The sequence below is a fragment of the Excalfactoria chinensis genome, chromosome 8 (genome assembly GCF_039878825.1).
Source record: "Excalfactoria chinensis isolate bCotChi1 chromosome 8, bCotChi1.hap2, whole genome shotgun sequence".
NCBI classification, from domain to species: domain Eukaryota; kingdom Metazoa; phylum Chordata; class Aves; order Galliformes; family Phasianidae; genus Excalfactoria; species Excalfactoria chinensis.
Genome location: NC_092832.1, coordinates 25,846,867 through 25,870,725, shown reverse-complemented (window position 1 = coordinate 25,870,725; position 23,859 = coordinate 25,846,867). Strand labels below are relative to the sequence as shown.

The 23,859-nt window shown below is 41.2% G+C and overlaps 2 protein-coding genes across 16 annotated transcripts in view; one reads left to right on the top strand and one right to left on the bottom strand.

The window, feature by feature from the left end:
* DOCK7 (dedicator of cytokinesis 7) overlaps positions 1–23,859 on the top strand; it is an 84,954-nt gene that overhangs the window by 17,224 nt on the left and 43,871 nt on the right. For all 15 annotated transcript variants that reach the window (XM_072342683.1, XM_072342681.1, XM_072342680.1 and 12 more), the window contains exons 3-14: positions 337–512; positions 690–758; positions 3,207–3,336; positions 3,444–3,656; positions 4,062–4,147; positions 5,783–5,849; positions 6,992–7,141; positions 9,038–9,118; positions 10,428–10,593; positions 11,253–11,395; positions 13,294–13,387; positions 14,932–15,094. In XM_072342683.1, the coding sequence (XP_072198784.1) occupies positions 337–512; positions 690–758; positions 3,207–3,336; positions 3,444–3,656; positions 4,062–4,147; positions 5,783–5,849; positions 6,992–7,141; positions 9,038–9,118; positions 10,428–10,593; positions 11,253–11,395; positions 13,294–13,387; positions 14,932–15,094 (1,538 nt within the window). The remainder of the gene's footprint in view (positions 1–336; positions 513–689; positions 759–3,206; positions 3,337–3,443; positions 3,657–4,061; positions 4,148–5,782; positions 5,850–6,991; positions 7,142–9,037; positions 9,119–10,427; positions 10,594–11,252; positions 11,396–13,293; positions 13,388–14,931; positions 15,095–23,859) is intronic.
* Positions 17,181–23,629, bottom strand: ANGPTL3 (angiopoietin like 3). The gene is made up of 7 exons (XM_072343683.1): positions 23,132–23,629; positions 22,085–22,195; positions 21,198–21,318; positions 20,761–20,874; positions 19,835–19,930; positions 18,341–18,613; positions 17,181–17,362 (listed from the first exon to the last, which is right to left on the bottom strand). Exons 1-7 carry the CDS (start codon positions 23,627–23,629, stop codon positions 17,181–17,183), a joined length of 1,395 nt encoding a protein of 464 aa, XP_072199784.1.

Genomic DNA, 23,859 nt, shown 5'->3' with positions numbered 1-23,859 from the left:
AAAATCACGTACGTGGCAAGTAAAGTGTAAAACAGTTTAGAGGCAAACTGATCAATTTCTTGGAAACAGAGGGAAATCCAGCGGGGTTTCTGTATTTTTGAGGTGATGATGTTAGGCACAACAGAAATATCCAAAGAACTATTAGATAAAAGATAGGACATGAAAAATAGCTTTATGGTATCTGTTTGCAGGGGCTAATACCAGTAGGGTTAATTGTAGGCTGACGTTAGATCAAATTTGCACAAGGCAGAAGAGCTGGTATAGAAAACAAAGCAGTACACGCATGGTTTTCTTTGTCCTTGTTTTAAGACCCTTCCATTGCTTGCCTTTCCGCAGGTGCCACTCACAGAAGCAGTGGACCCCGTTGATTTGGAGGACTACCTTAACACACACCCCATTGCAGTCGAGTCTGGCCCCTTGAGGGACTTGCTGGAGTTTCCTCCCGATGACATCGAGGTCGTGTACACCCCAAGAGAATGTCGGACGCTTGTGTCAGCTGTTCCTGAAGAGAGGTAGGAGGAGACAGGGGAGCACCTTGCCCAAGGGAATTAGTAGTTCTGCATCTGAATATCTGCGAGGGTGAAGCCTGGAATTCATGTCCGTATGTGCCTAAAGTGAAAGTCTGCGTGTTCAAAAAACCACTGTCATGTCAGTCACTTTAAAGATGTTGTTCTTTATTCTTTTAACAGTGAGATGGACCCTCACGTGAGGGACTGTGTGAGAAGTTACACGGAAGACTGGGCAATTGTGAACAGAAAGTGAGTTCCCCGTGACATTTGTCAGCTTGATTTCATATTGCAGTTTTTTGCAGGAGGACTGGCTGGTATGAGGAAGCTCAAAGATGGTTTTCCTGGCTACCGTTTTCATGTGCCTTGGCTTTTAGTTGCCTCGCTGAGCTGAACTGCTGCTTTGTGTTTAGCTGAAGTGATGCTTTTTGTTTTGAAAATCAGATCTCATAGACAACAAAACCCCTTGGGGCATTTTGGAAAATCTAGGCCATTTTCAACTGCAGCTCCTTTGAAATATTGAGAAAGCAAGGAATGTAAAAGTACTTCAGGGAGTTAAACTTACTGTCAGCATTTGCTTTTTTTCATAGGTTTTTGGTCCTTCCTGAAAGTTGCAATTGTTCTGTAAAGATGTAAGGTTTACATGTGCAGAGGCAAGCACCTTAAGGCGCAGCATGCTGCGGCATTCATTGGTTCACAAAGAGACTTTGGGGAAGAGCACAGGTTAAACAAGTGCCTGTTAGCGTGTAAACCATCACAGTCTGTACCTACTGAGCTAACTGTTAAAGAGAATATGCACTAATTCGTACAGATTAGCTGGAAAGTTTCTGAGTAGCTTTACTTTGAACATACGCTCTCAGATGATTGAAGGTCTGACGACTTCAAAAGCTATTGTTGAGGAGTAAGTGATCCATGTGATGTGCATCACCTAAAAATGACTTGACTACAACTACAGCTCTGCCCTTGTGGCAGTTGCTACAATTCAGTGGTTTAATGTTGTCCGAAGCACCGCTCCAGAGGATGCTGGAGATGTGCTTTGCAGAGCTAAGATGACCTAATAAATATGTGGTTTGTAACCTCGTAGCAAAAAAAAAAGAGGACACTTGAGAGAGGATGTTTTATTAACTGCCAGCCATTGTGGGCAGGGCCAGGACTGCACTATGGGCTTGGGCAGTGTGACCCACTCAGCAAGCATACCTTGCAGCTTCTGACTGACTTTTAGTGGAATCTCTAACACCTAGCTGCATTTTCTACACTGCTTTAGTTGGAAACAGTAAAGCTTTCTGTCCTGTGCAGATGTGGTCAGTGCCTAAATGCAGCTAAAGGCATTAGAATTGCCTGAGTGGGATGAGGGTGTGCTGAGTGAATGCTGAGCTGCAGCCCAAGCCTTGCTCCTTTGGAAGAGGAGAGACAGTTCCATAAGCATCCCCAGCAGTTTTTGCTGCGATAAAATCATAGCAGTGCACTGCATGGCAGTGAGAAGGTTGCTGCTGTAGCAGAGCAGAAGCCCAAAAGCTCAACTGGAAAGAAATGAATGGTTTTTCACATAGGACTTCTTGTCCACCAGATCAGGAGTCTGTTACTTGGTGATGGTAGCTGGCTTCTCTTGGTCTTCCTTACTGGATGGTTACAAGTGCTTGGCCAGATTTGGGGGCACGACATCCTGATCATTGAGCTTCAGAAGAGCATGACTTCTGCTGCGCTATTCTTCTTCCTCCTCCACTCCAAGTTAAATAGTTTTTATTTCAATCTTTCTCTGTGGTTCTTCATAACCAAAATATATTTGGGGACAGTGAAATCTGTCCATTAAGTGAATCTTTTAATGGTATTTAAAAGGAATTTATTCTTTTGCTTTCCTCTTCTTTCACCTTCCATTCATTACGCACTGCTAGCACATCTGTGTGCCTGCCAAGTCTGTTTATTGCTGTATGGTAATTGTAGAAACAGGGCAGGATATGACCAATTGATTGTAGGTGCAACCCCAGCATTACCTTGGAAACTGACTTAGTTTGACTTAAGTCAGACTGACTGAATTTGTGTTATAAGGAGGCTGTGGCTCTGGCCTTGTGTGTGTGAATACAGACATAGTGCCGTTTGGTATCGTAAAATTCATTAGTCAAAGAGATGTGATCTTGTCAGCAGCAGCACACAGATTGTTTACTAGCAAGTGCTCTTGAGCTCTGGAATGCTCTGGAGGACCCAGTTCTGTTTATAAAGATGCTCTGGGAAGATGCTCATTTTAGTTGGAGTCAGGAACTCAAATGTTTTCCAGCATACTCAGAATCTCAGTGCTTCACGAAGCTGGTGCTTTGGTCTGCATGGTGTTAATAGTGTCTGCTCCCAGCCAATTTCTGCTCCAGGAGAACCACTGGCCTCCCATCTCCTCGTTATTGTCCTGTCTTAAGCTTGGCACCACAATTGCTCATTTTATGATGCCCTTAATTGGGCATTGATAATAATTCCTTGGACATCATCCAGCATTGCTTTAGAGCTGAACAAAGTCACACTGTAGTACAAGAATACTGGTTGTTGGATTATTGCACAGCTACAGTGGAGAGTGACTGGGAACACTGTTTGCAGAGAGCAATTCATGCCTTGAAATGACCCACACTGCTAATACTGCGTCTGTTCTGTAACTCTGCTTCTGGGTTTGGGATCTAAAATAGTGTTAAAAATGCGTTTGAAATGCTTTGTTTTCAGGTATCACAAACTGGGGACTGGATTTAATCCCAACACTTTAGACAAACAGAAGGAGAGGCAAAAGGGGCTCCCCAAACAGGTCTTTGAGTCTGACGAAGCTCCAGATGGCAACAGTTACCACGATGAACAAGTAATGTACCTTTCAAAACCCTGCTACCTAAAACCTGATTTATAGTTGCATTTTAAACGTGCAGTCCCTTTGCCATTGTAAGTTGCTTTTAATTTGTTGAATCTCAGGATGACCTTAAACGGCGCTCAATGTCGATTGACGACACTCCCCGGGGCAGCTGGGCATGCAGTATTTTTGATCTGAAGAACTCCCTTCCAGATGCTCTTCTCCCAAACCTACTGGACCGAACCCCGAATGAAGAGATTGACCACCACAATGAAGATCAGAGGAAGTCCAATAGGCATAAGGAGCTTTTTGCACTACACCCGGCGCCGGATGAGGTATTTTTATATGTATGTGAGTGAGATTAAAAAAGCGGAGAATATAGTGAATGTGAAATCTGTCAGTCTGCCAATGATTCAAAGAGGTCAAGACCATCTGTTAAGTTTCCATGAGAACCTTAGCTGTTCTGCAGGAGTTGAGAGTTTTTCAGTGTGTTACCATACATGCTGCTTTCTGAAGATTTATTTTCCCTTATGGATATCTGATCCCGTAATGTAGGAACATTAGAGGGATTTAATTCAGTGTATTAGTGGCTGCTGCTGAATACAACACGATAATAAACCTTAGATTAGATTGATGTTAGTGTCTTAGAAGGAAAAAGCACCATGTGTACTTGCATCGTAATGGTATTAGTGCTTTGTACAAGCTTGTCCCTAAACTGCTGTTCCTGTGACACATTTCAGGAGGAGCCTATAGAACGACTTAGCATTCCTGAAGTACCCAAAGAGCACTTTGGCCAAAGACTGCTGGTGAAGTGTTTGTCTCTTAAGTAAGTGTCACTCCAACAAACAGCTACGTTATAGAAATGGAGAATTTAAGTCTGTCACATCCACATGCTTCTGGGATAACTCCGCCACCTTGTTTAATATCCTTAAAGCGCTGTAACCTTGGTTTGGTCATAGGCTTAAAGGTTAATTCTGTAAAATATAACTTACACAGTAATGTGCATCAGGTGATTTTATCTTTGAGGCTTCCTTTATATTGGTCTGACATAGAAGGTTTTCACTCTACTTGGCCTTTTTTTTTTTGCATTCTTTTTCAGCCAATCTGTAGCTACACCTGTCCCATATCACTAACACACATCTTGGCTGTGCTCGTGTAGGGCTCAGCAATTGGCCAGCCATTGGTATTCAGCTCTGTAACAAGGATATGTAAGTGGGGCAAGAAAAATAAATTAAAAGTGCTTGAGTCTTAAAACATAAGATTAACACTTTACAGTGTTAGAAAATCAAAGATTTGTCAAAGTTTAGGCTCAACAACCTTGACTGTGTCCCTTTAAGAGTGAAGACTTTATATACTTAGCAAGCATTAACTGAAGGAATAGAAACCTGTTAAACAAGTTTAATGAAGTGGAGCTCCTGAATGTAGGGTTACCTGCAGCTGGTTCATTGCCTATAACTCTTCTCTAATAACACAAGGTAAAATTTTACTGTTATTCCCTTGGAGAAATAAAGTACAAAACTGATTTTCCACACTGCTGTATTCATCTTCTGTGTCCTCAGTTAGGTCAACCCTTCTTATTAGAGAGCTCCAGTTAGACTACATTGCAGCTCATAACTGAGATATATGTGTGGGACATATCTCCTGCTTGTAGAGTAATCCAGGACCTAATATAGCCATAGAGATGAACTGATTTTGCAGCCTTTTATGAACTGGAACAACGTAATATGCAGTAGCACTGGAATTTCCTCTCCGAAGAATGGTGTCTGTAGCACAAATAAGTTAAATTCTGGAAATTTGTGATTTCTGCTATTTGATCTGACTCTAAATTTATCTCTAATCTGCCAAAATACATGTTTGTTTGTGTGCCACAGTGATCTCTGAAGCTTTATTCATCATTTTAATGATAACCTCACAACCTTGGGGTTGTGCTGCCTTAATGACACAAGAGGTGTGTGGCCTCTTCCCCAGGGAATTTTTCAGTCTAACGAGAAATATGGGTTGAAGAAAAAGATTGCTTTTCAATGTAAGATTACCTAAGCAGGCTCCTTTTCAAGCTAATCTCACTTTTGTTGTAGAACTAGAGAAAATACCTGCTTGATGATGTAGTCCTGTATATTGTTCTGCCTGATGGCAGAAAGAGTTGCAGCCTGAAATGAACACAAGGTGCTGGGGGATGCTGCTGTGAAATAGTTGCATGGGTAGACTGTGCAGGCAGAATTGCATTTCAGTCCGTACTCAGTTTTATATAGGAATGAGGACAGGTGAGGGGTGATGGGTGGGGAAAGGGGAGTGAGACCTCCCTTTTCAACACAGGAGGCCCTGTGGAAGTTTGGCTGTGCTGCTCCTGATATCTTAGCTGACAGTGCTTGGTGGTCGCTTTACCCAGGCGGAATATGGGAAGTGTGTAGATGATTGTTACAAAATGCAAGTCATTTGATTCTGTGTGTTTCTTTCTTTCAAGATTTGAGATAGAAATTGAGCCCATTTTTGCAAGTTTGGCTTTGTATGATGTTAAAGAAAAGAAAAAGGTAGGTTCTTTTTATTACTTAACATCCGAGTCAAGGCATTACAGATTTGTGTTATAAAATAGAGGGGTTTCGTTCTGAAAACAGACTCTTCAGGAGGACAGTGGGATGCAAGTGGTTGGAAGAGCAATGAAGGCATTTCATCATGAGCTTCCTTACGTGTTCTTCTGCTCAGTAAAGCAGTTGAAGTATAACTACTTTTCTAAAAATATTATCTAATATGTGAGTGCCTGAAATCAGTATATCTATTTTTTCCAATCTCGGCTTTCAAAAGTCTTTTCCCCGGAGAGAATTTAATCTCAATAAAAGGTTTCAGTTATTTAAGTTTTTATGACTTTCTTTTTCTCTTCTTTGTGATTCAGCACGTTGTGTGGCCAAGTAACGTTCTAATAATGCACAGGAAAGTTGTACGTGCTAAAATTGAAACAAAACTCAGCAGTCTCTTCAATATTTGAGCTCCAGGAAATACAAAATTCATTTATTCCCTATTTATGTTCTATCTTTAATATTTAAAGAGTCTCTTAGTTTTCCTAATTCAAGATATTAGCGATTGCAGAGAGAAAAATGTTAAAAATATGCATTTTGACATTTATCTCTTTGAGACTTGAACTTAATGCATTGAGTTTTAAGTTGTGTAGATGAGAGCATGCGGAATATTATGTGAACTTTGTTTAATATTTAAATCACATTTCATAAGCCACATTTCATCATTTCATTACTCGATTTTTTTTTCCCCTCTCTTAGTCAGTTCTTTAGTGACCTCTGGTGTTGATAACCAGCTCACATTCCTTTTGGCCTTGATTCAAGCCTTGGTGCTGTAGAGGATTTGGTGATTCAGTGTGAAAATCTCACTGTCTCCTCCAGTGATATTTCAGCTCAGATAGCAGTTGTTTCCCAATCCAGTGGTTGGAACTGCATATCTTACTGGAGGAAGACAAAACTGTGTATTAATTTGTTCCTCTTCTTTTTGCTTTTCCTACTATCCTGCTCTTATGTCATACTTTTCTTTTTATGCGTGGATAAGAAACGAGGTGCTGTTGGTGGTTTTTTCCCCCCTTCATATCTTGAAATGACCCGTGATGTTAGTGAGGATTGCACAGAACATAGAAAGAACCGCTGCTGACTCTACCCAACTTCTTCCTCAGATTTCAGAAAATTTCTACTTTGATTTAAACTCCGAACAAATGAAGGGAATGCTCCGTCCACACGTCCCCCCTGCTGCTATCTCCACGCTGGCCAGGTCTGCCATCTTTTCAATCACCTATCCCTCTCAAGACGTGTTTCTGGTAATAAAGGTAAGAAATGCTGGAGAAGTTTTAATTACTGTAGTCACTTGTATTTATAGCAAAGTAAAGCCAAGTGTGGATGACTCCCCAGCTTATTACTTACACTTGCAGAACAATATTTTATTGCCAGAAGCAAAAACATTGAAACCAAAAATTTTTGTTTTCTTTCAAATCCTCTCAGTTGACACATTGAGTTCCCTTATAAGAGGAGCAGTTCAGTGGAGGTATACATTATTATTATTACTGAAAAAGTGCAAAAAGTGCATAGCTTTGCTTGATACGGTGCAGCCATCTGGAATCTGACCTTGGTTTTCAGGTGAAGTGACATGCAGGCTTCTTAAAATGATGGAGAAATGAATCATTTAAATTAAGATATCAAAGGAGATTCTGACTTAGATGTATATGCCCTTAAGTCAGATGTTGAAATGTCTTTACAGATTCGAATTGCTGAATTGAATTGTGATCCATAACTGAGATTAAATACCACATTGGTTGCTCCTGGAATAAAGTATACAAAGATGGAAGTTTTTATTTCATTTGTTTGAAAGAGCACAGAAATGTTACGAGGTCTGACAGGTGTTTGAATTTGTCTCTGCATAAATATTATCCTACTCTAAAGAGCATTTTGATGCAGACTTTCAGTTCACAGACAGTGGATACTTCGCTTTCTAGCAGCGTTTTTTGGTGATGCTGTTGACTGTAGTTTGTACAAGCTCTTCTTGAACTGCATCTTACATGAAGTGTAAGCTTTTGGAAATGAATTAAGGCTTTCTAGCATGGCAGAAAATTCCCATATGGGGGAAGAAGTTTTCAGTTTTTCAGGGAATAATCTGATTTCCATTTTTTTGGTCTCTAAATTTCTTCTGAAAATCATGTCTTACACACATTCAGTCTTCTGATTTTCACGAGATAGGAGGATGAGATAACCCTGTGTTTCTGAAATGGGGATCTGTCCAAAAGAGCTTTTGACTGCACATTAGTGCTTGTAAAACCAGTGATCCAAGAGGTGCTGGTGGTGATTTACCTAAGAGATTTTTTGTTTTGATGATGAAAAGGATAAGGTCAAGGATAAAGAAGACAGATGCGTGGTGTGCTTTACCAGGTGGATTTTTGCATGGGACTTCTTGTTATTCACTGTGAATCCTCTTTTTATACAGCTCCTATTGCTGGCATAAACTCATTAGGGAGTGAAGATATGATGGGAAGTAGTCTTGTTCTTTCATATTGTGTGGCTTCTTGTACTTGTACTGATTGATGAGTGCAAATGGCGCATCTTAAGTGTGGGAGAAGATTAAGGATGCTGTAGTCATCACACATGCACAGCAGCAAGCATGGAATGCAGGGCCAGGATGCTTCTAAAAAGGAATGGTCTGCATGCTTGTGCTAGGGAAGGTATTTCTATCAAAAGCTGGGTTTCTTGCTAAGTGGGCATTGACTTATTCAGAGGCTTCAGAAGAAAATGTGTACTCGTTGGATAGTATAATCCATTATTTGATTTGAAAACACACTGATATAGAATAGTGTGTCTTAGCACAATGGAAGTCACCTTCTTGTAATGCTGCAGTAGTTCCTTAATAAGGAAACCTGAAATAAGAACAGTCTAATGAAAATGGTGATGACAATGAAGGCTGTCAGTAAGACCTTAAAAATGAGCTGAAAGTGGTTCTCGAAGTGAACTGGTATATGTTCCCTCTGAACCTGTATTTTACTTTTCTGATTTAATTATAGCTGGAAATCTGGGAACTTAATGGCTCTAACAGACTGAGTGCAGTGATTGTTCCTGACACGCAAAGGGAGATCAAGCTTCAACTCTTCTGAAAGAACGTTTTTGTTTCCTTGTGTTTGTTTAATTTAACAGTCCTTGCTGCATATGTGTCCTTATAATGGTTCATTTTCCCTTCTCAGCTTGAAAAAGTATTACAGCAGGGAGATATTGGGGAATGTGCTGAGCCTTACATGATTTTTAAAGAATCCGATGCAGCAAAGGTAAGATTTTCTTGAATGTTTGGATTAAATTTGGCTTTGAGCATTTGAAGGTGTTTTGTTATTAACAAACCGCACACTGTCACGTTGTTTTCTTTCACCTTGATTTCAGCGGTCATTGATATTGCTCCTATTATTAAAAAGACCCGTTTTTAATTAAACTTGTCAAATTCTGAAAGGCTGATAAGGGTTTAGGACCCTTCAATCTTGATGCCACACAGGGAAAGAGTAGTTAAAGGTCATCAGTTTTTGTAGGTGACAGAGGCAATACATGGTTACCATCAAGCTCAGTCTCCTGTAATTCTGTGTCCCAAAGGATCAGCTCTGTGCTTTTAGCTTGGTAAAGTGGAGGCAAGTTTGGATGTGAATGCAAAGATGTCAGTTTGGCTGCTGCTGCTATCCATCGTAGTACCTCTCCCTTGCTCTAGAAGGGTTATAAGCTGATTCCTTTAATTCCTTTGTCTTCGGCAGTTTGGGCATTGTCTTCTAAAGTGCACTGCTTAGCCTGGACTAGTCCTGAAACACTAACAAAGCTGTGGCTTTTAAGATTTCTAATGTGTCTTTAGCTGAAGAAGCTGAAGACACATTTTTTGCTGATACCTTTATGTCACTGCACCACATTGTGGAAAACAACTACCTTTCACCTGAGGTATTCAGCAAACAGAAGTAAAAACCTCTCAGTTTCCTGTGTTTGACACGTTGGAATGTGCCTATGTGAAATTCAGGCTTTGGATTTGCAGGGAATGTAGGTGAAAAGGTGATGTTGCAAGGTCTCCTTTTCAGCAGGGTACACGAGCATGTGATGAACTATGGGAGAACAAGAAGCATAGCTTACTGTTGTTATTGAGCTCTCTGTCAATGGATTTTTTTTTAAACAAACTGAAGCAAAAGGTTGCTGCTTAAAATGCAGAATTGTGGCAGTCATTTCATACCCCCTTCTTCTTAGTAGCATGAATATGGTACTACGTAGTTGAGGAATATTCTACTTGGCTCCAGGTGATCTGGGCACCTGCTGCATGAAGTCCCGTTAAGAGAGGTCATTTCAGACTTCATTTGGTTTTTGTTGGGAGGGTGGTGGGCCAGATGAGCTCACAGGGATTGTACAGGCTATGGAGGAAGCTGAAGAGCACAGTCAGCTGCTCTGGCTGTCAGGTTGTCCTGTACCTGGTGCTGTTGGTTGGACTGCAGTTCTGTGAAGCAGGAGCCTGCATAATGCATTGTGACGCCATTGTTATGTAGCGATTTTGTGAAATGAACCTTTGTTTCTGCCCCTCTCTTTTTAATCTGATTGGGTTTAATCTTTTATTCGCAGAATAAGGAAAAGTTGGAAAAACTGAAATGCCAGGCAGAACAGTTTTGCCAAAGACTAGGCAAATACCGAATGCCTTTTGCATGGACAGCCATTCATTTAATGAACATTGTGAGCAGCGCTGGAAGTTTGGAAAGAGATTCCACAGAAGTAGAAGTTGGCACAGGAGGTAAAGTCTATGGTGTCTGTATAAGTGAACATGGGCAAATCCAGAGTGTCAGGAAGTCTTGATTGGCACCCTCTTTCTGCCATTGCTCCTTTAATCCCATTCCTCCCCCTACCCAAAGTCTTCTGATAGTCTCAGGTCATGGTTGAACTGAAGCGGAAAAGTCCATGATAACAAATGGGTTTATCTTTCAAGGATTTTACAAGCAAACCATCTGTTATATTATTTAAAACCAGGCTTCTAAGTGAGAGAGTGTTACAGGCTGATGAACATTTTCCAAAGGAGTGGATTAATCTTTGCGAACCACACAGCTCATCTGAAACTGCTCTTCAGCATCCCCAAAATTGCCAACTTCATCATCTTTCAGAGCAAGGGAAACACATAAATCTCCACACAATAAAGATTTTTATAATAGCAGTAAGGCACTGGGGTGAGGTTGCTGTGAGAGGAGCAGAAGTAGTCGGCTGTGCTTCATAGCCTCCCGATGCCTCTGGAGTGTGATTGTCTTAGCATAACCACCTCTTCTATCACGCTCATTGCATAATTTCCATAGGCAGCAGCTATCTTCTCGTGTAGAAAATCCTGCTTGGAACCAAAGTAGGCTCTTGGACAGTTGTTTTTCTTTTTTAAATTACTCTCCCTTTCTGTTTTATTTGTTGAAGAACGCAAAGGATCATGGTCAGAGAGAAGGAATTCCAGTATTGTTGGGAGGCGTTCCTTGGAGAGAACCACCAGCGGCGATGAGGCTTGCAATTTGACCAGTTTTAGACCAGCTACTCTGACAGTGACAAACTTCTTTAAGCAGGTATTGTATGCAACTATCTAAGTAAGAAGCTGCTTCATGGACAGAGTGATCGAATGATGAGAAATCAGTTTAGATCTGAATAAATTCTTTGTGATACTTTCAGTTTGTAACATCTGTTCCCTCATCACGGAATATCTTTGATATCCTGTGAGTTTATTAGATTGTGTGCTTGTCCTGCCACCAGCAGGTCTGCAACTGAAAGGTGGATTCTTTCAGGAAGTGGACTGTGAGTAATTGCATTGCAGAACTTGAAACTGTTTGCTGTTTCTGTGTGAAGGATGAACCATCGTTATGGATGGCACAGTGACTTAACCACTCTAATAGAAATGATCCAGAAGAATGACCAGAAGAATGTCAGTTTGTTTTGCTCCAGGTTGTTCTACTCTGTGCTGGAAAAATCACTGGTTTGGCCTTTTGGTAAACATAGTTAGCAAAATGTTCTCAGAAGCAAGTGCACAAAAGCTGAGGATAACTTTTCAATACGTCACAATAAGTATTCCAGGTAGTCCTGGTCCGAGGGTTGCACAGCCTCTGTCCTGATGCTCGCTTGACACTGTTGGTTTCATTAGTTGACAGAGAATCCTGTTGGAACAGCAGAGGTCTCAGAAACAGGTTCATGAATGTAATTTGCAGCTGGCACACCCAGTGATGCCCAAAACACTGGAACATTTCTTGTGCTTCTTTGCTGATTGGCAGTTCTTCATAACCAGACCTTGGGATTTTCCTGAAAATCAGTAGAAAATATGATTAAATAGAATAAAATCTGTATTGAAGCTTAGAAAATGGTTTAAGTTCATTAATTTTCTCTAAGGTTTGCTTAATGCCACATCTGGTTAAGGAAAATTATTATTTGAATGTCACCTTGGTGTATAAAATGGATTTAATAGTGTACAACCAGATATTTTTTGGACCGATTCCTTGATCGTTGGGATTACAAAGATGTGGTTCTATATGTTGAAAGCTGATAAAGCTCTTTCTTTTTTTCCTGCCTGTTTTGGTTGTGTGCCAGTTTCACTGTGGGTAGACAGTCACATTCTGCTCTTAAATTCGGTAAAGAAGGAGAAATGTCATCCAAGGCATGACGTTACACAGGCAGAAAGCATGTAAATGAATGGCCTCTTTTGCTCAGTGCTTTCATGAAACTCCATGTAACTGAAACTAGGCTCTGCAAGCATCATTTTTGGAGCCTCAGTGACACAGAACAGCACAAGAAATACCTTTTAGAAGGATATCAAGGTCTAGTTCTGTCTTGTATCCTTTAATCCCTTCAAGTATAATTAACCAAATACCACTGAGCATTTTCTCTTTCCATTTGCTTTTCTCTTCTTAATGTGCTTTATTACCTTTATTATCAGGTATCTTCTACTTTTGGAGAGTTGGAAGGCAGCAAAGCGGCCTCTTCTGTGATGTTATAACAAAATGTTGAACTGCTAGAATGTGACGCAGGGAAGACTGACAACAAAGTCCTTTCACTTCCCATCCTTTCTTAACAATGCTTTTGTCAAGTATGACTCTTAGATTCATACTGAAGGAAGAGCAGAGGAAAAGGAAGGAGAATCACCATCTGAATGATGGATATTTTTTCAAGCTATTATACTTGCTATAAAATGGATATTTTGGGGAAATCTTCTAACAACCATTCTCAGTTTGAAAAAAGATAATATTGATGAGGAGACAAAAGGTTTTCAATGAAAAGTTCCTGCAGCTGTCCTGATGATTAATAGGATGAAAAGAAAGGAAAAGGGATGGAGAAATTAGCAGTAATTCAGCATGTTAATGTTAACACCTGGTTCTGGGAAAGCACATTTTGATGCCAGATGTAAGAGGCTGGCGTGCATTTGATGGCTTATTCATACTTCCATCGTCCTTAAGAGTTGTGTACATAATCTCTTTGGCAGGAGGGTGATCGCCTGAGCGATGAAGATTTGTACAAGTTCCTGGCTGATATGAGACGGCCGTCATCAGTGTTACGGAGATTGAGACCTATCACAGGTATTTACTGAGACCTTTCTTGCTTGTGCACAGGAAGCATGTTGGTTAGTCCTTCCCAATTCCTACCCAATTCTTAAAAGCAAGCATGTGAGAGAAACCATAGGAAAATGTCAGCAATTTTTATCTGATAGTGTTTTCACTGATGTATGAGCATGTGCAGCATTTACCACATTGAGAGTAGCGTCTGTGAGCAGAGGCCCTAAATCCTGTAAGGGCTGAAGAGCTGCTCTTTATCTGAGTAAAATGCCCCTCTCCAACTGAGAGGTGTGTGCTGGCTTCCAGCTGGTCAGTAGGGACAGGCTCCACCTCTGTTTGAGAAAGGAAAATAGAAATGCTAGCATACCAGCACTGAAACATCACCAGTCCTTGACCTGTGCTATTCCTGACAATATTTACATAACCTGTTCTTAAAAATCTCCTGTGACAGCAATTCTGCTGCTTCCTTAGGTCTTATCTCCCAGCACTCACCGGTCCCTGTGGTGAGGTTGGGTATTAAGAAAACTTTCCAAAATTACCTTTCTGAAATATAGTCTGGCTATGGTATGTCATGTCCTCAGGGCAGTTATCACAGCTTTCGTATACTTTGAATGCTGTTATTAGTTCACTCTTACCTCCATTTTGCAGCCATTGGGGCTTTTTTCAGCTTTTTCTCAAGGACTGTGATTTTAGAATTGCTTGTTGATGTGGTGGTCTCTAGTGGAGTTCCTTGAATCTACCCATGGTTTTTGTTTAGCCTGGTGCTCTGAACAGAGTACAAGCCTCCTCCCCAGACCTCATCTGTCCACAGCAGATGAATTTGTCTCCAGTGTCTTTGAAGTCTGAGGAGCTGTGCTCAGTGATCCTTGCAGGCCACTTCCAACTCAGGAGATTCTATGGTTCTCTAATGGTTATAACTTTCTTTGGGACACTGCCTTATTGCCAGTGTTGTCACCCAGCACTTTTCTACAGAACTGATTTATGCCAATTGTTGTTGTTGTTCTTTTTTAATCTGTATGTTTAGTTCCTCCTTCTTCGCCCTTCAGTCTTTATTGTGTTTCCCCTTCATCATTTGATACCATTTTCCCACCTCTCCTATCTTCCAAGTGTTCAAAATCATTCCAACCTGAGTGACATCTGCACATAATGTGTATTGTCAGTACTGCCTGCTGACTTGGTAAGGAGAATATTCAATAATCTTGTTGCAGATTAGCTTTCAGCAACTCCTGCTACATCCATCCTGTTTGATAGGCAGGATTCTCAAGATTTAATGCTAGTTGGGCTTCATAGCAGCATTATTTAGTCTTTCCTCAAATTAGCTATGAGAACAACATCTGGGATTTGTTAAGATATCTCTTTTCTTTTGGTTCTTACCAGGCAATACTTTGATTGTCCTGGATACCAGTTAGATTCACTATTATGTGTTGGGTTTTTTTTTAAATCCACATAAGCTGTAATTTGTTTGTGTGTGTTATCTGGGTGTTAACCTAGAGGAGGAAAGCATGAATATGATTTTCGATATATATTTAACTTCTATTTATTATAATTAAATCATTTTCTTCTTACAGCTCAGTTAAAGATAGACATATCTCCAGCTCCAGAGAATCCCCATTACTGTCTAACTCCAGAGTTGCTGCAAGTCAAACTTTACCCAGACAGCAGAGTTCGACCTACAAGAGAAATCCTGGAGTTTCCTGCCAGGGATGTCTACGTTCCAAATACCACATACAGGTTAGTTTTGAAATACGTCTCACATTTCAGGGCCTGAGATTGGCGGGTTCAAAGATTCTTGCTTTATCAGCTGGTTTGTTGCAAAACTTGCTGCATCAGTTGGAGTGCTGTGCCAGAGACACAGAAAGGGTCCAGACTGACGCAGCAGAAAATACACAGATGCGCAAGGATTAACGTGGTTGCGTAAAACTTGGCCGTGGGCAGGAGGGTAGCACAGCTTTCTTAGTTTCTCAGAATGCAAAGTAAAACTCGGTGGAGTTTTCACATCTGTGCAGGTTTATTTTTCGTTTTGTCTGTGTGCTAAAGGCAACGTTCTCTAATTGGTTTTACTGCTTTCTCTTACTTTCAGGGGCTTGGTTCTTTTATTTACAGTGGAGGTTAAAAAATGAGGAACATGCATAACCCATTCATAACTCCATTTTGATTTAAAAGCTGTTTCTTTTTATATAATGCTTTAAAGGAATAAAGATCTGTGAGAATATTTTTGAGCGTTTTCAGAAAGCAATAACCTTCCCATAGCCATGTGCTCCAGACAGCAGCAGATTTCATTATTTTCCTCTATTAATTTAAAGCTTTTTCATGGTTTTACTGCAGATGATACAGTTTTGAGGGGCGCTGCCTTCTGCGGTTGAGTAATTCCACCAGCTTGACTTGCAGAATCAGTTCTTGTTGTTGAAATGGGATAAATACAGACGAGACTTTTAGAAAACAAAGCTTACAAGAAAGAATTTAAGTTCCACAACTCACGTCCTTTCAGAAATTTAATTTATTGTGGTTCTTGTTGGATTTTTTTTTTGGTAGAAGTTAGATAGTTATTCACTACAATACTCCAGTACAAATACGCAGCACTGTGTGTTTTCTGCTCTGCAATAAATCCATAAGAAGTTGTAGCATCCTTGCTGTTTCTGTGCGATTAGAACATTCTGTTCACAGTTTCTTTACTCTGACAAATCACGTGTTAAGACCATTTTTTGTCTGGTTGCAAATGTTGAAATAGAAAATCCATACTGTACAAGATAAAATAGACAAGTCAATATGACTCAGTGTAAGTGCAGAATTGAGGTCTTTTGTCAATAAACAGTTCCACATCGAGCCATCCGTAAGCATGTCGACAGTCCTACTGCCTTGGAGGATTCTGCAGCTGAAGTTAAACAAACATGAATGTGTTTTCAGGAGCAGCAGCGCACAGGTTGGCCTACAGGGTTTGTTGGATGGTACCACTGACTCCATGTTGGATGGTACCATTTACTCCACAGACACAGGTTACTCAGCTGTTCTCTGAAAGTCATTTTGTCCTGTGCTCTCTTGGTCTTGTTAAGTTTTCAAAGGGATGGGTCTGAAGCTGTTTGGAATGAGAAAGTCTCTCACTCCTTCCAGTCAGCTTTGAAGCTTAGCCCTTAAGTTTCAGTTTGAAGGGATGGTTCATTTATTTTTTGAAGTGTGATATCTAGGACATTAGGTCTGCACTGTGGCTTACTTGATGTGTGTGTACATCTCTGCAGCTGCATGAGTACAGTACTTCAGCAAAAATTGGCCTGATGTACACTGCCAGGAATTTGTCTAGAAATACACAGAACCCTAAAAGAGGGAGCTGCTCATCTTTCAGTTCCTCATAGGAGCATTCAACAGCAGTGAATTGAGACAGATATCCAATTAGTTACTGCATGAAACAAAATTTCTTTCTTTTCCCATGGTCTTAATACCTACAGGTCTTCTGTAGTACTTTGCCAGCACTTTATGTTTGCTTCAACACTTCCTGTACCCTCCTGCACTACCCAGAAATTAATGCAGCAGCCTTAAAACCCTTTTCCCCAAGCAATGTTATTTAATAAATAAATAAGCATCTGCTTCCTAGGCAGTGGGGTTTGATCCTAGGGAGATGAAAGCCCTTCTGAACTTTTAGCACACTGACATTTGGGCTAGGATGAATGAGAATACTCACCAAACATGCAGTAAGATCATCATATGTGCCTCAGGGTTTATGCACCATACAGTGTATGGATTTGGGCACACATCTGATATTAAACATGATAGGAATTTCTTTGATGTTCAGTGTATTAGTTCTGAAGTGCATCTGGTTGAGCACTCAGTCAAAAATTTTCAAGTCTGTTGGGTGTATCATTATTTTGGTTGACTTGAGCAGGTAGTATCTTCCATTCCTAGGTTTCCAGTATAGGCCTTTTCTTCTGTCTAGTCTTCCTTTTGACCTTGGTGCGACATACTTCCCATTAAGATTGGTTTCCTCACATTCACTGTGCCACCAGCCTCCTAAGGAAAAAATATTGTAATATCACTTACTGTCAGTTGTTCCTTAACCTGTCGTGCTCAGCTTGAGTACGTAGTTCCCAATAGCAACATCAATCTTTAAGTCAGTTCCAGCAATAGTTAAAATTACCCAGTGTACCCAAATGAAATATTGCTTGTACGTGGAGCCACTTGATGCTTGCCACTTAAAAGCCACCATGTGAATGTTGTGCTGCCTGTTAGTGGCTGCTGCACATAAAAGTAGTGGTGCATGGAAAACTGAACGCACAAATGCTTCCACTGCACTGGGACGTTTGGGTCAGCCCCGTGTGTTTCCCATGACCCTCCATAACAGACTTAGTGATTTACTGGCATTTTTCTCAAGTACAAAGTGGTAAATCTCTGCATCTACAAGAGTCTACAAATTACATTTTTTATTGGCCAAGGTCCTCAACCGCCGTCTTAAACTGGAAATCCAGTTTAAGGAGAGGTATATCTTGAGCCTCACACCTCTTTTCATCTTTTGAGGGTGATTTTAGCATACGCTTTTGACAAACAGCTTAAGTCTTCCTTTCAGTGGAAGCTTGCCTCTATTCTTGCCTCTATTGGCTTGTAGTCAAAATGGAGCCAAGGTTCAATTTGTCCTCTTTTCTTTTGCAATGAGGGAAGAAACAATCTGCCACACCAGAGCAGGCTTCAGAGGAGGAGCTGTACTCTGTAGCTCACAATCTCAGCCCTAGGTTTTATTTCAGCCAGTTCTGCTGGTTCTAACTCTTAACTATTTACTCGGCCTCACTCTGTTTTACTTTTCCCTTCTATAAAATAGAAAAGTGGTACCTTGTTGCAGAATCCAACAAAAAACATCTCCCACTCTCTCCTGCAGCTACTCTCTCTTTTCTGCTTCTAAAGCCAGACAAATATCAGTAAGTACTCACTAAAGCATACTGCCATCCTTCATTTAGCAAGGGAACAACCACATTCGTGCACCCAGCATACTGATACCTAGGTAGTTTTGTGGGCAGTCGAGGTCATTTATTATGGCCATGTCACGGTCCGCAGTTGAGAAGCGCAGTTCTGTCTGCTCTGGCAGTGCATTGGGGATGCTCCCGGAGATCCGTGAGAGCTGCAGCATGTAGTCTGTCTCAGGGCCTCCCAGGGTGAATGCATACTCGATGTAACGTTTATTATCTTTCCAATCCTGCAGCTCAATCCGTAAGATGTAGTCCCCTTGTTTAGTGATGGAGTAGGTCTTGTTCAGGCCTAGCCAGAATTCCTCTGTGAAATCATAGTGAATAGCGTTAGTGATTATGGAGCCAAACCTGAATGTATCTACCATGTTTTTGAGATATCTAAACCATACCTCAGGTAACTCATTCATCTTTAAAATGCATTACTTGAGACTATTTGTTTGAGTAAACAGCACAGCGTCAGAATCAAGGTGTGCCAGAGGTGAGGGTTTGAGGTTGGAGGTTACTGGAGGAGAGTTTTTAGGGTTATGGGCTGAATGTTCCCTGAAAACCCCCTGCACTCCCACTGCTGTTGAACTTTACAGGTAACCTGTATTTGGTGCATGTGAAAATACAGTTTTTAAAAGGATCTGTTCATTGCCTTAATGAAATCAGTAATATGAGCCTTGGGAGCTGTTGATCTTTTCAGAGGTCTCCTGCTGCATTCTTAGTTTACCTCTTCCTACTGTTGGTTTAGTATATGAGAATTGGAGACCAATAAAGGGGCAACCTTAGCTTTCAATAGCATCAGACAAACTGCATGGGCAGAAGTCTACCTCAGTTGTGAGCTGCTATCCAAACCTGGGATGATGTTGAGATACTGCAGCTCCTTGTTGTAAAAGAAGTGAGAGTATTTCAGTTATGGTACCCAAATTAGTGAAGTTTTAATTGATGCCTAGGAAGTAAAAATATTTTCTAAACAAAAGTAGATTCTTAATTGCAAAAGAAAAACAGGGGAAGTGTTCTAGGCAGGGAGGCTGGTGCTGGAAATTCTTTGGAATTGGTGGTTAACAGGTGAGCAGGGGGGTTTCTTCAGCCTGCCCAGCCTGGGGGGAGGACATTGGGCATGTCATGGGCAGCCGGTGATGCTGTGTAAAGGGAGCACACACAGCCTGTGGCTGGACAACTCGGTCTGGGGGTTGCTGGGAAGACATGGTTGCAGAAAGTTTGGGAGGAAGTAGTGACAGCACCTTGGTGAGGCATTGTGGTGGTGTGTGTACTCCACAAGGTTGAGGGGTGCTTTGTAAGCTATTCAAATAGCACTCAGCACGTCCTTGCCTTGATTCAGCAGGAGCTTCTATACACACATCTGAAGATTCAGCATTGAGAATTTTACTGAATTATTCTTCCTGGTGTTGCAGTAGTTAAGCACGCTGCTGAGGTTTATGTGTAAGTTCTGTCTGCTCTCGTGTGAACACCTTTCACTGAGAAGATTCGCCTTCTAAAATCAATTTATACAAAGAAATGAAGCAAAAGAAGTGTTTTTTACCATTGAGATCACCAAAACCATTTGCATAGGCATCCCAGGTTCGGTTGAAATCTAGTGATCCATCCACTCTGTTCTGGATTACTGTCCAGGAAGTGCCTGTGAATGCAGAGGGAAATAAATCATAAACCTGGCTTAAGTGCTTAAAGCACAGGAGTGAAGATTGAGTTTAACGGCGCCCATAGGCTGCTGCTGGCTAGCACTGCTCTGAGATCTTTCTCCTGCCCAGGTCATGACAACCTCATTGCAGACATTTCAGCAAAAGTAAGCAAAGCAGATTTTTGCACAGGGCAACCGCGTGTCACTGTTTACACACACAAACATATTGTGTTGCCCTGCTGGGTTTGCATCAGCCTCTTCCCCATCTGGCCTTGGCAAGAATGGGGAGGTGGGAGAGGACAGGCTTGGGGCAGCGCTGCAGGGTGCAAGAACTACCTCTAAGCTCTGGGCAGTGCCAAAGGGAACAGGCAAATGAGTGAATTTCTTACAAAGGCAGAGGGTTGGGTAGGTGCAGCCACAGTTCTGGGCACAAATGTGGCTCCCCCAAACATGAATCCTGCCTCCTGGGCTCACCCCATTGGGTTAGCTTGATGTAGCTGAGTCTCAAGCACCAGTTGGTGCCATCGAACACAAGTTTTATTTACTGTTTGCTTTCTTTTTGGAAAACTTAATTCATGGTTGCAGCATAGTGGCATTTATAGTTGCCATTTTCGTCTTTATAACAAAAAGTGCTTGACTTTTTAATATTAATGTGCTCATATTAACTGCATAGATACTACTAAGAATTTTAATAGTATAATTGAGACACATGACATATAAGAGAAAAGGATGCATAAGACGATAAGTTTTCATGTACTTTGGGGCGATATACAGTATTGGGCTCATAAGGAGATTAGAAAATCAGACTGTTGCTAGCACAGCTGTCTTACCAAATTTCATTTCGCAGTAGACATCAAAAGCTTCTGAGCTGTTGGGCTTAATAGTGTAAATACCACTGGAGCGTGTGCCGCTGTTATAGAGAGCAGTGCAGTCAGGAGTGGCACCTAAGGAAGCAAACACTGGGCAATTACAAATCCTGTTTTGGATGTGGTAAGTTTTAATTCAGCTTTGGAACTTGAATTTCTCATAGGGTAGGGCTCATACAGTAACTCAATCAGTCTTTTTGGTCATCATTACAATAAATATCACAATATGGACAAACTGCTTTGGCAATGCAGCTGATGTATGTTTCCTAAGTTTGGCCCAGTTTCAGTGCAGGTAATTTGGGAAAACTTGTAAGGCCTAAGTGCTGCATGTAACACAAAAGTCCTCGATTACTAAAACCCAGCAATGTGTTTTGTAGTGCATGTAAGGCATGTGCTCTCACCTTCCAGGTTGTGCATTATGGCTGTGGAGTTGCTCACAAGGAAGGGGCTGCCCTCATTTGATTCTGCTTGCTCCTCGTTGAAGGAGTTTTCTGCGAGTTCCTGGAGCTCAATGTGGTTTAGCTGGCAAGAACCGTAATTAGAGACTGTTAATTTCCCAAGGCTCTCAAAGCATTAGATTCATGTATCAAACATAGTACAGGTTGTCATTTTTTATATGAACATAACCATTTGAAATACCCAACTTAGTACAGAAAAAGAACTTTAGAAGCACACTGGTGGATTTCAGTTATGCATGCCAGCTATTTCACTGCCCAAACAACACTGTATTCACAAGGTGAGTATGTGACCAGTTCTCATGAGGTGCATGTTAATGAGTAAACATAATTAGCTCACTTTCTCAGGTAACATTACACAGACAAATAACAGCAACACCTGAAGAGCACAGAACACGGTTATTTTTGTAGAAGGCATTTCCCTTTTACAGCCTCCTCTTAGCAATAAACTAAATATGAGCATGCCATTTATGCCCATCTTTTTGGTTACACGTATGGGGCTGCAGAATCTGGTTCCCTATTGGAGTTACAACTGGAAAAGAAGAAAGAGATGGAAAGTGATGATGCTGGGAAGAACAATAATAGAATAGATAATAAGAGGGAAAAAACCAGCAGTCAGGAGATAGAGCAACCTATTACTGATGGGCAGTGTTTTGAGGCTGTGATCTCCATTGCTGTGTGTGCAGTGGCCATGGCCCCCAGCCTGGCAGCACAGCAGACTCAACTGAAGAGGTACCCACCTGTGATCAGAATCATGTCTAGCATCCTCCTCGCTCCCAAAACATCATAAGAGATATAAAATTCAGAAGTGAGAAATGTGATGTTTCACGTACCTTGTCCTCCAGCTCCATTATTTGGTTGTGCTGTTTGTCCAGCTGCACATGCTGGTCCTCCACGATTTTGTGGAGTTGCTTGATGTGGTTGTCCTGCTGCTCCACGAAGGCCTGAGAGCAGGAAAGGAGGGAGGCTGCAGTTAGAGGGAGGCAGCGTAAGGCTGTCACAGTGGCAGTGCCAACCTAACACACCGTGGGGTTAGTTGTGAGAGGCACAAATCATTCCACGTTGCATTTTCCATAGGATTGTCTGCTTTTGCTCTAAAGGCGCAAATGTCTTTGCCACTGAAATGAGCACCCAGGTTATTTTAATGTTTGTTCGAAGTGCTGGAAGCTTCATAGAATTCTATTGTTGCTGTTATTTTCCTTCCATGTCCACATGCAAAGTTGGTCCTTGATTCAAACTAAATATATGGCAGTGACTGTAAAGAGAAATGATGCCGGGAGTTCAAGGTATGAGCTGGGGATTCGGAAGGTCTGGATTCAGCTTTCTGCTCTCACATGAATATCCAGTGTTTTCTCACACAGGTTATTTGACCAATTTATATTTTTGCAGAATCCATTTCATACTTCCTTTTCCAGTGGTAATTTTATACCCACCCTCATATTTGCATGTATTGACATTAAAACTGTTAGCACATACAAAATTCCAGGCGCCATGCAGGAACTATAAATATCCCTCTCGAAAGGTTAAAACTTCCTGATTTTATGCTGAGCAGACAGATCCAAGTGCATTGACTCATAATGAGCCAACGACACGTGGAGCTTTGGACTTCATCAGCAAATCCCTTTCCCAATTAATTTTATCCCCCCATTGTTATTACAGAGTTTCTTAAAAATCATTTGCAAAATGTACTGAAATGACACAGAGCCCAGTCATTTCACCTTTTCCTCTGATTCTTTAAGGTTACTGTGGTGATCTACAATACACAGTAGTACCGCAGTGAAGTTGCAAGGAAAACATCAGTTTCTAATGTATAACAACCAGTAATAGCATTACCATTTACTTTGGCTTTACGTGTAAGGGACTTTCACAAATCTACTTACTTTAAGTGAAGAAATTTCATTTGTCTCCTGCACTGTGGGCTGGATAATGGCCAACTTAGTGACCTTGTCCTCCAGTCCCCACACTTTTTCTTGCAGCTGGATTTTGTTTTGTATGAGGTCTTCAATCTTCAGGTTCATCTCCTGCGAGAGATTCTTTATCTCTTCATTGTTGATTTGCAGTCTGGCAGTAGTTTGTCGGAGTTGTTCTTCTTCTTCTTTGATTTCACTGGTTTGCAGTGAGAGCTCGTAGAAAGACTTATCAAAAATGTAAAGTTTTTGAAAGATATCATTCATCTGCCCCTTTGTCTTATGGACAAAGTCTTTAAGACCGTGCCCGAGCTGGAGGAGTCCATTGGCTAAGATTCGGACATCATCTAGCATGGCAAATCTTGATTTTGTCTCAGGAGATGAAGCAGAATCAAGGAAAGAGAAGTCCTTCTCAGCCCTAACTGAAAGAGGAAGTGGGGCAATGAATAGAAGGAGCAGAATGATTTTCATGTTTTCTATTCCTGATATGCTTTGGTTGCTCAGCAGAGACTTTTCCGAATAGTTTTTGCCGTGTGAATGCTCCGTTGAAGAATTTAATCTATATATACTCCCCTTCATTTTAGAAGAGGCAGACCGAGAAGTTGATCATTAAACTGAACAAATTTGAACAATTGTAACCCCACTCAAATCTAGGTTGATGGCTGGGAAGGTAAACCTGAGAGTCAGGCACGTTGCTGATA

Coding starts and splice junctions, on each gene's coding strand:
- ANGPTL3 (XM_072343683.1), bottom strand. CDS start 23,629: ATGAAAATCATTCTGCTCCTTCTATTCATTGCCCCACTTCCTCTTTCA. Junction 22,196..23,131: donor ATGAAATTTCTTCACTTAAA/GTAAGTAGATTT, acceptor TCCTGCTCTCAG/GCCTTCGTGGAGCAGCAGGA. Junction 17,363..18,340: donor CTGCCCACAAAACTACCTAG/GTATCAGTATGC, acceptor TTTTTTCCTTAG/GAGGCTGGTGGCACAGTGAA.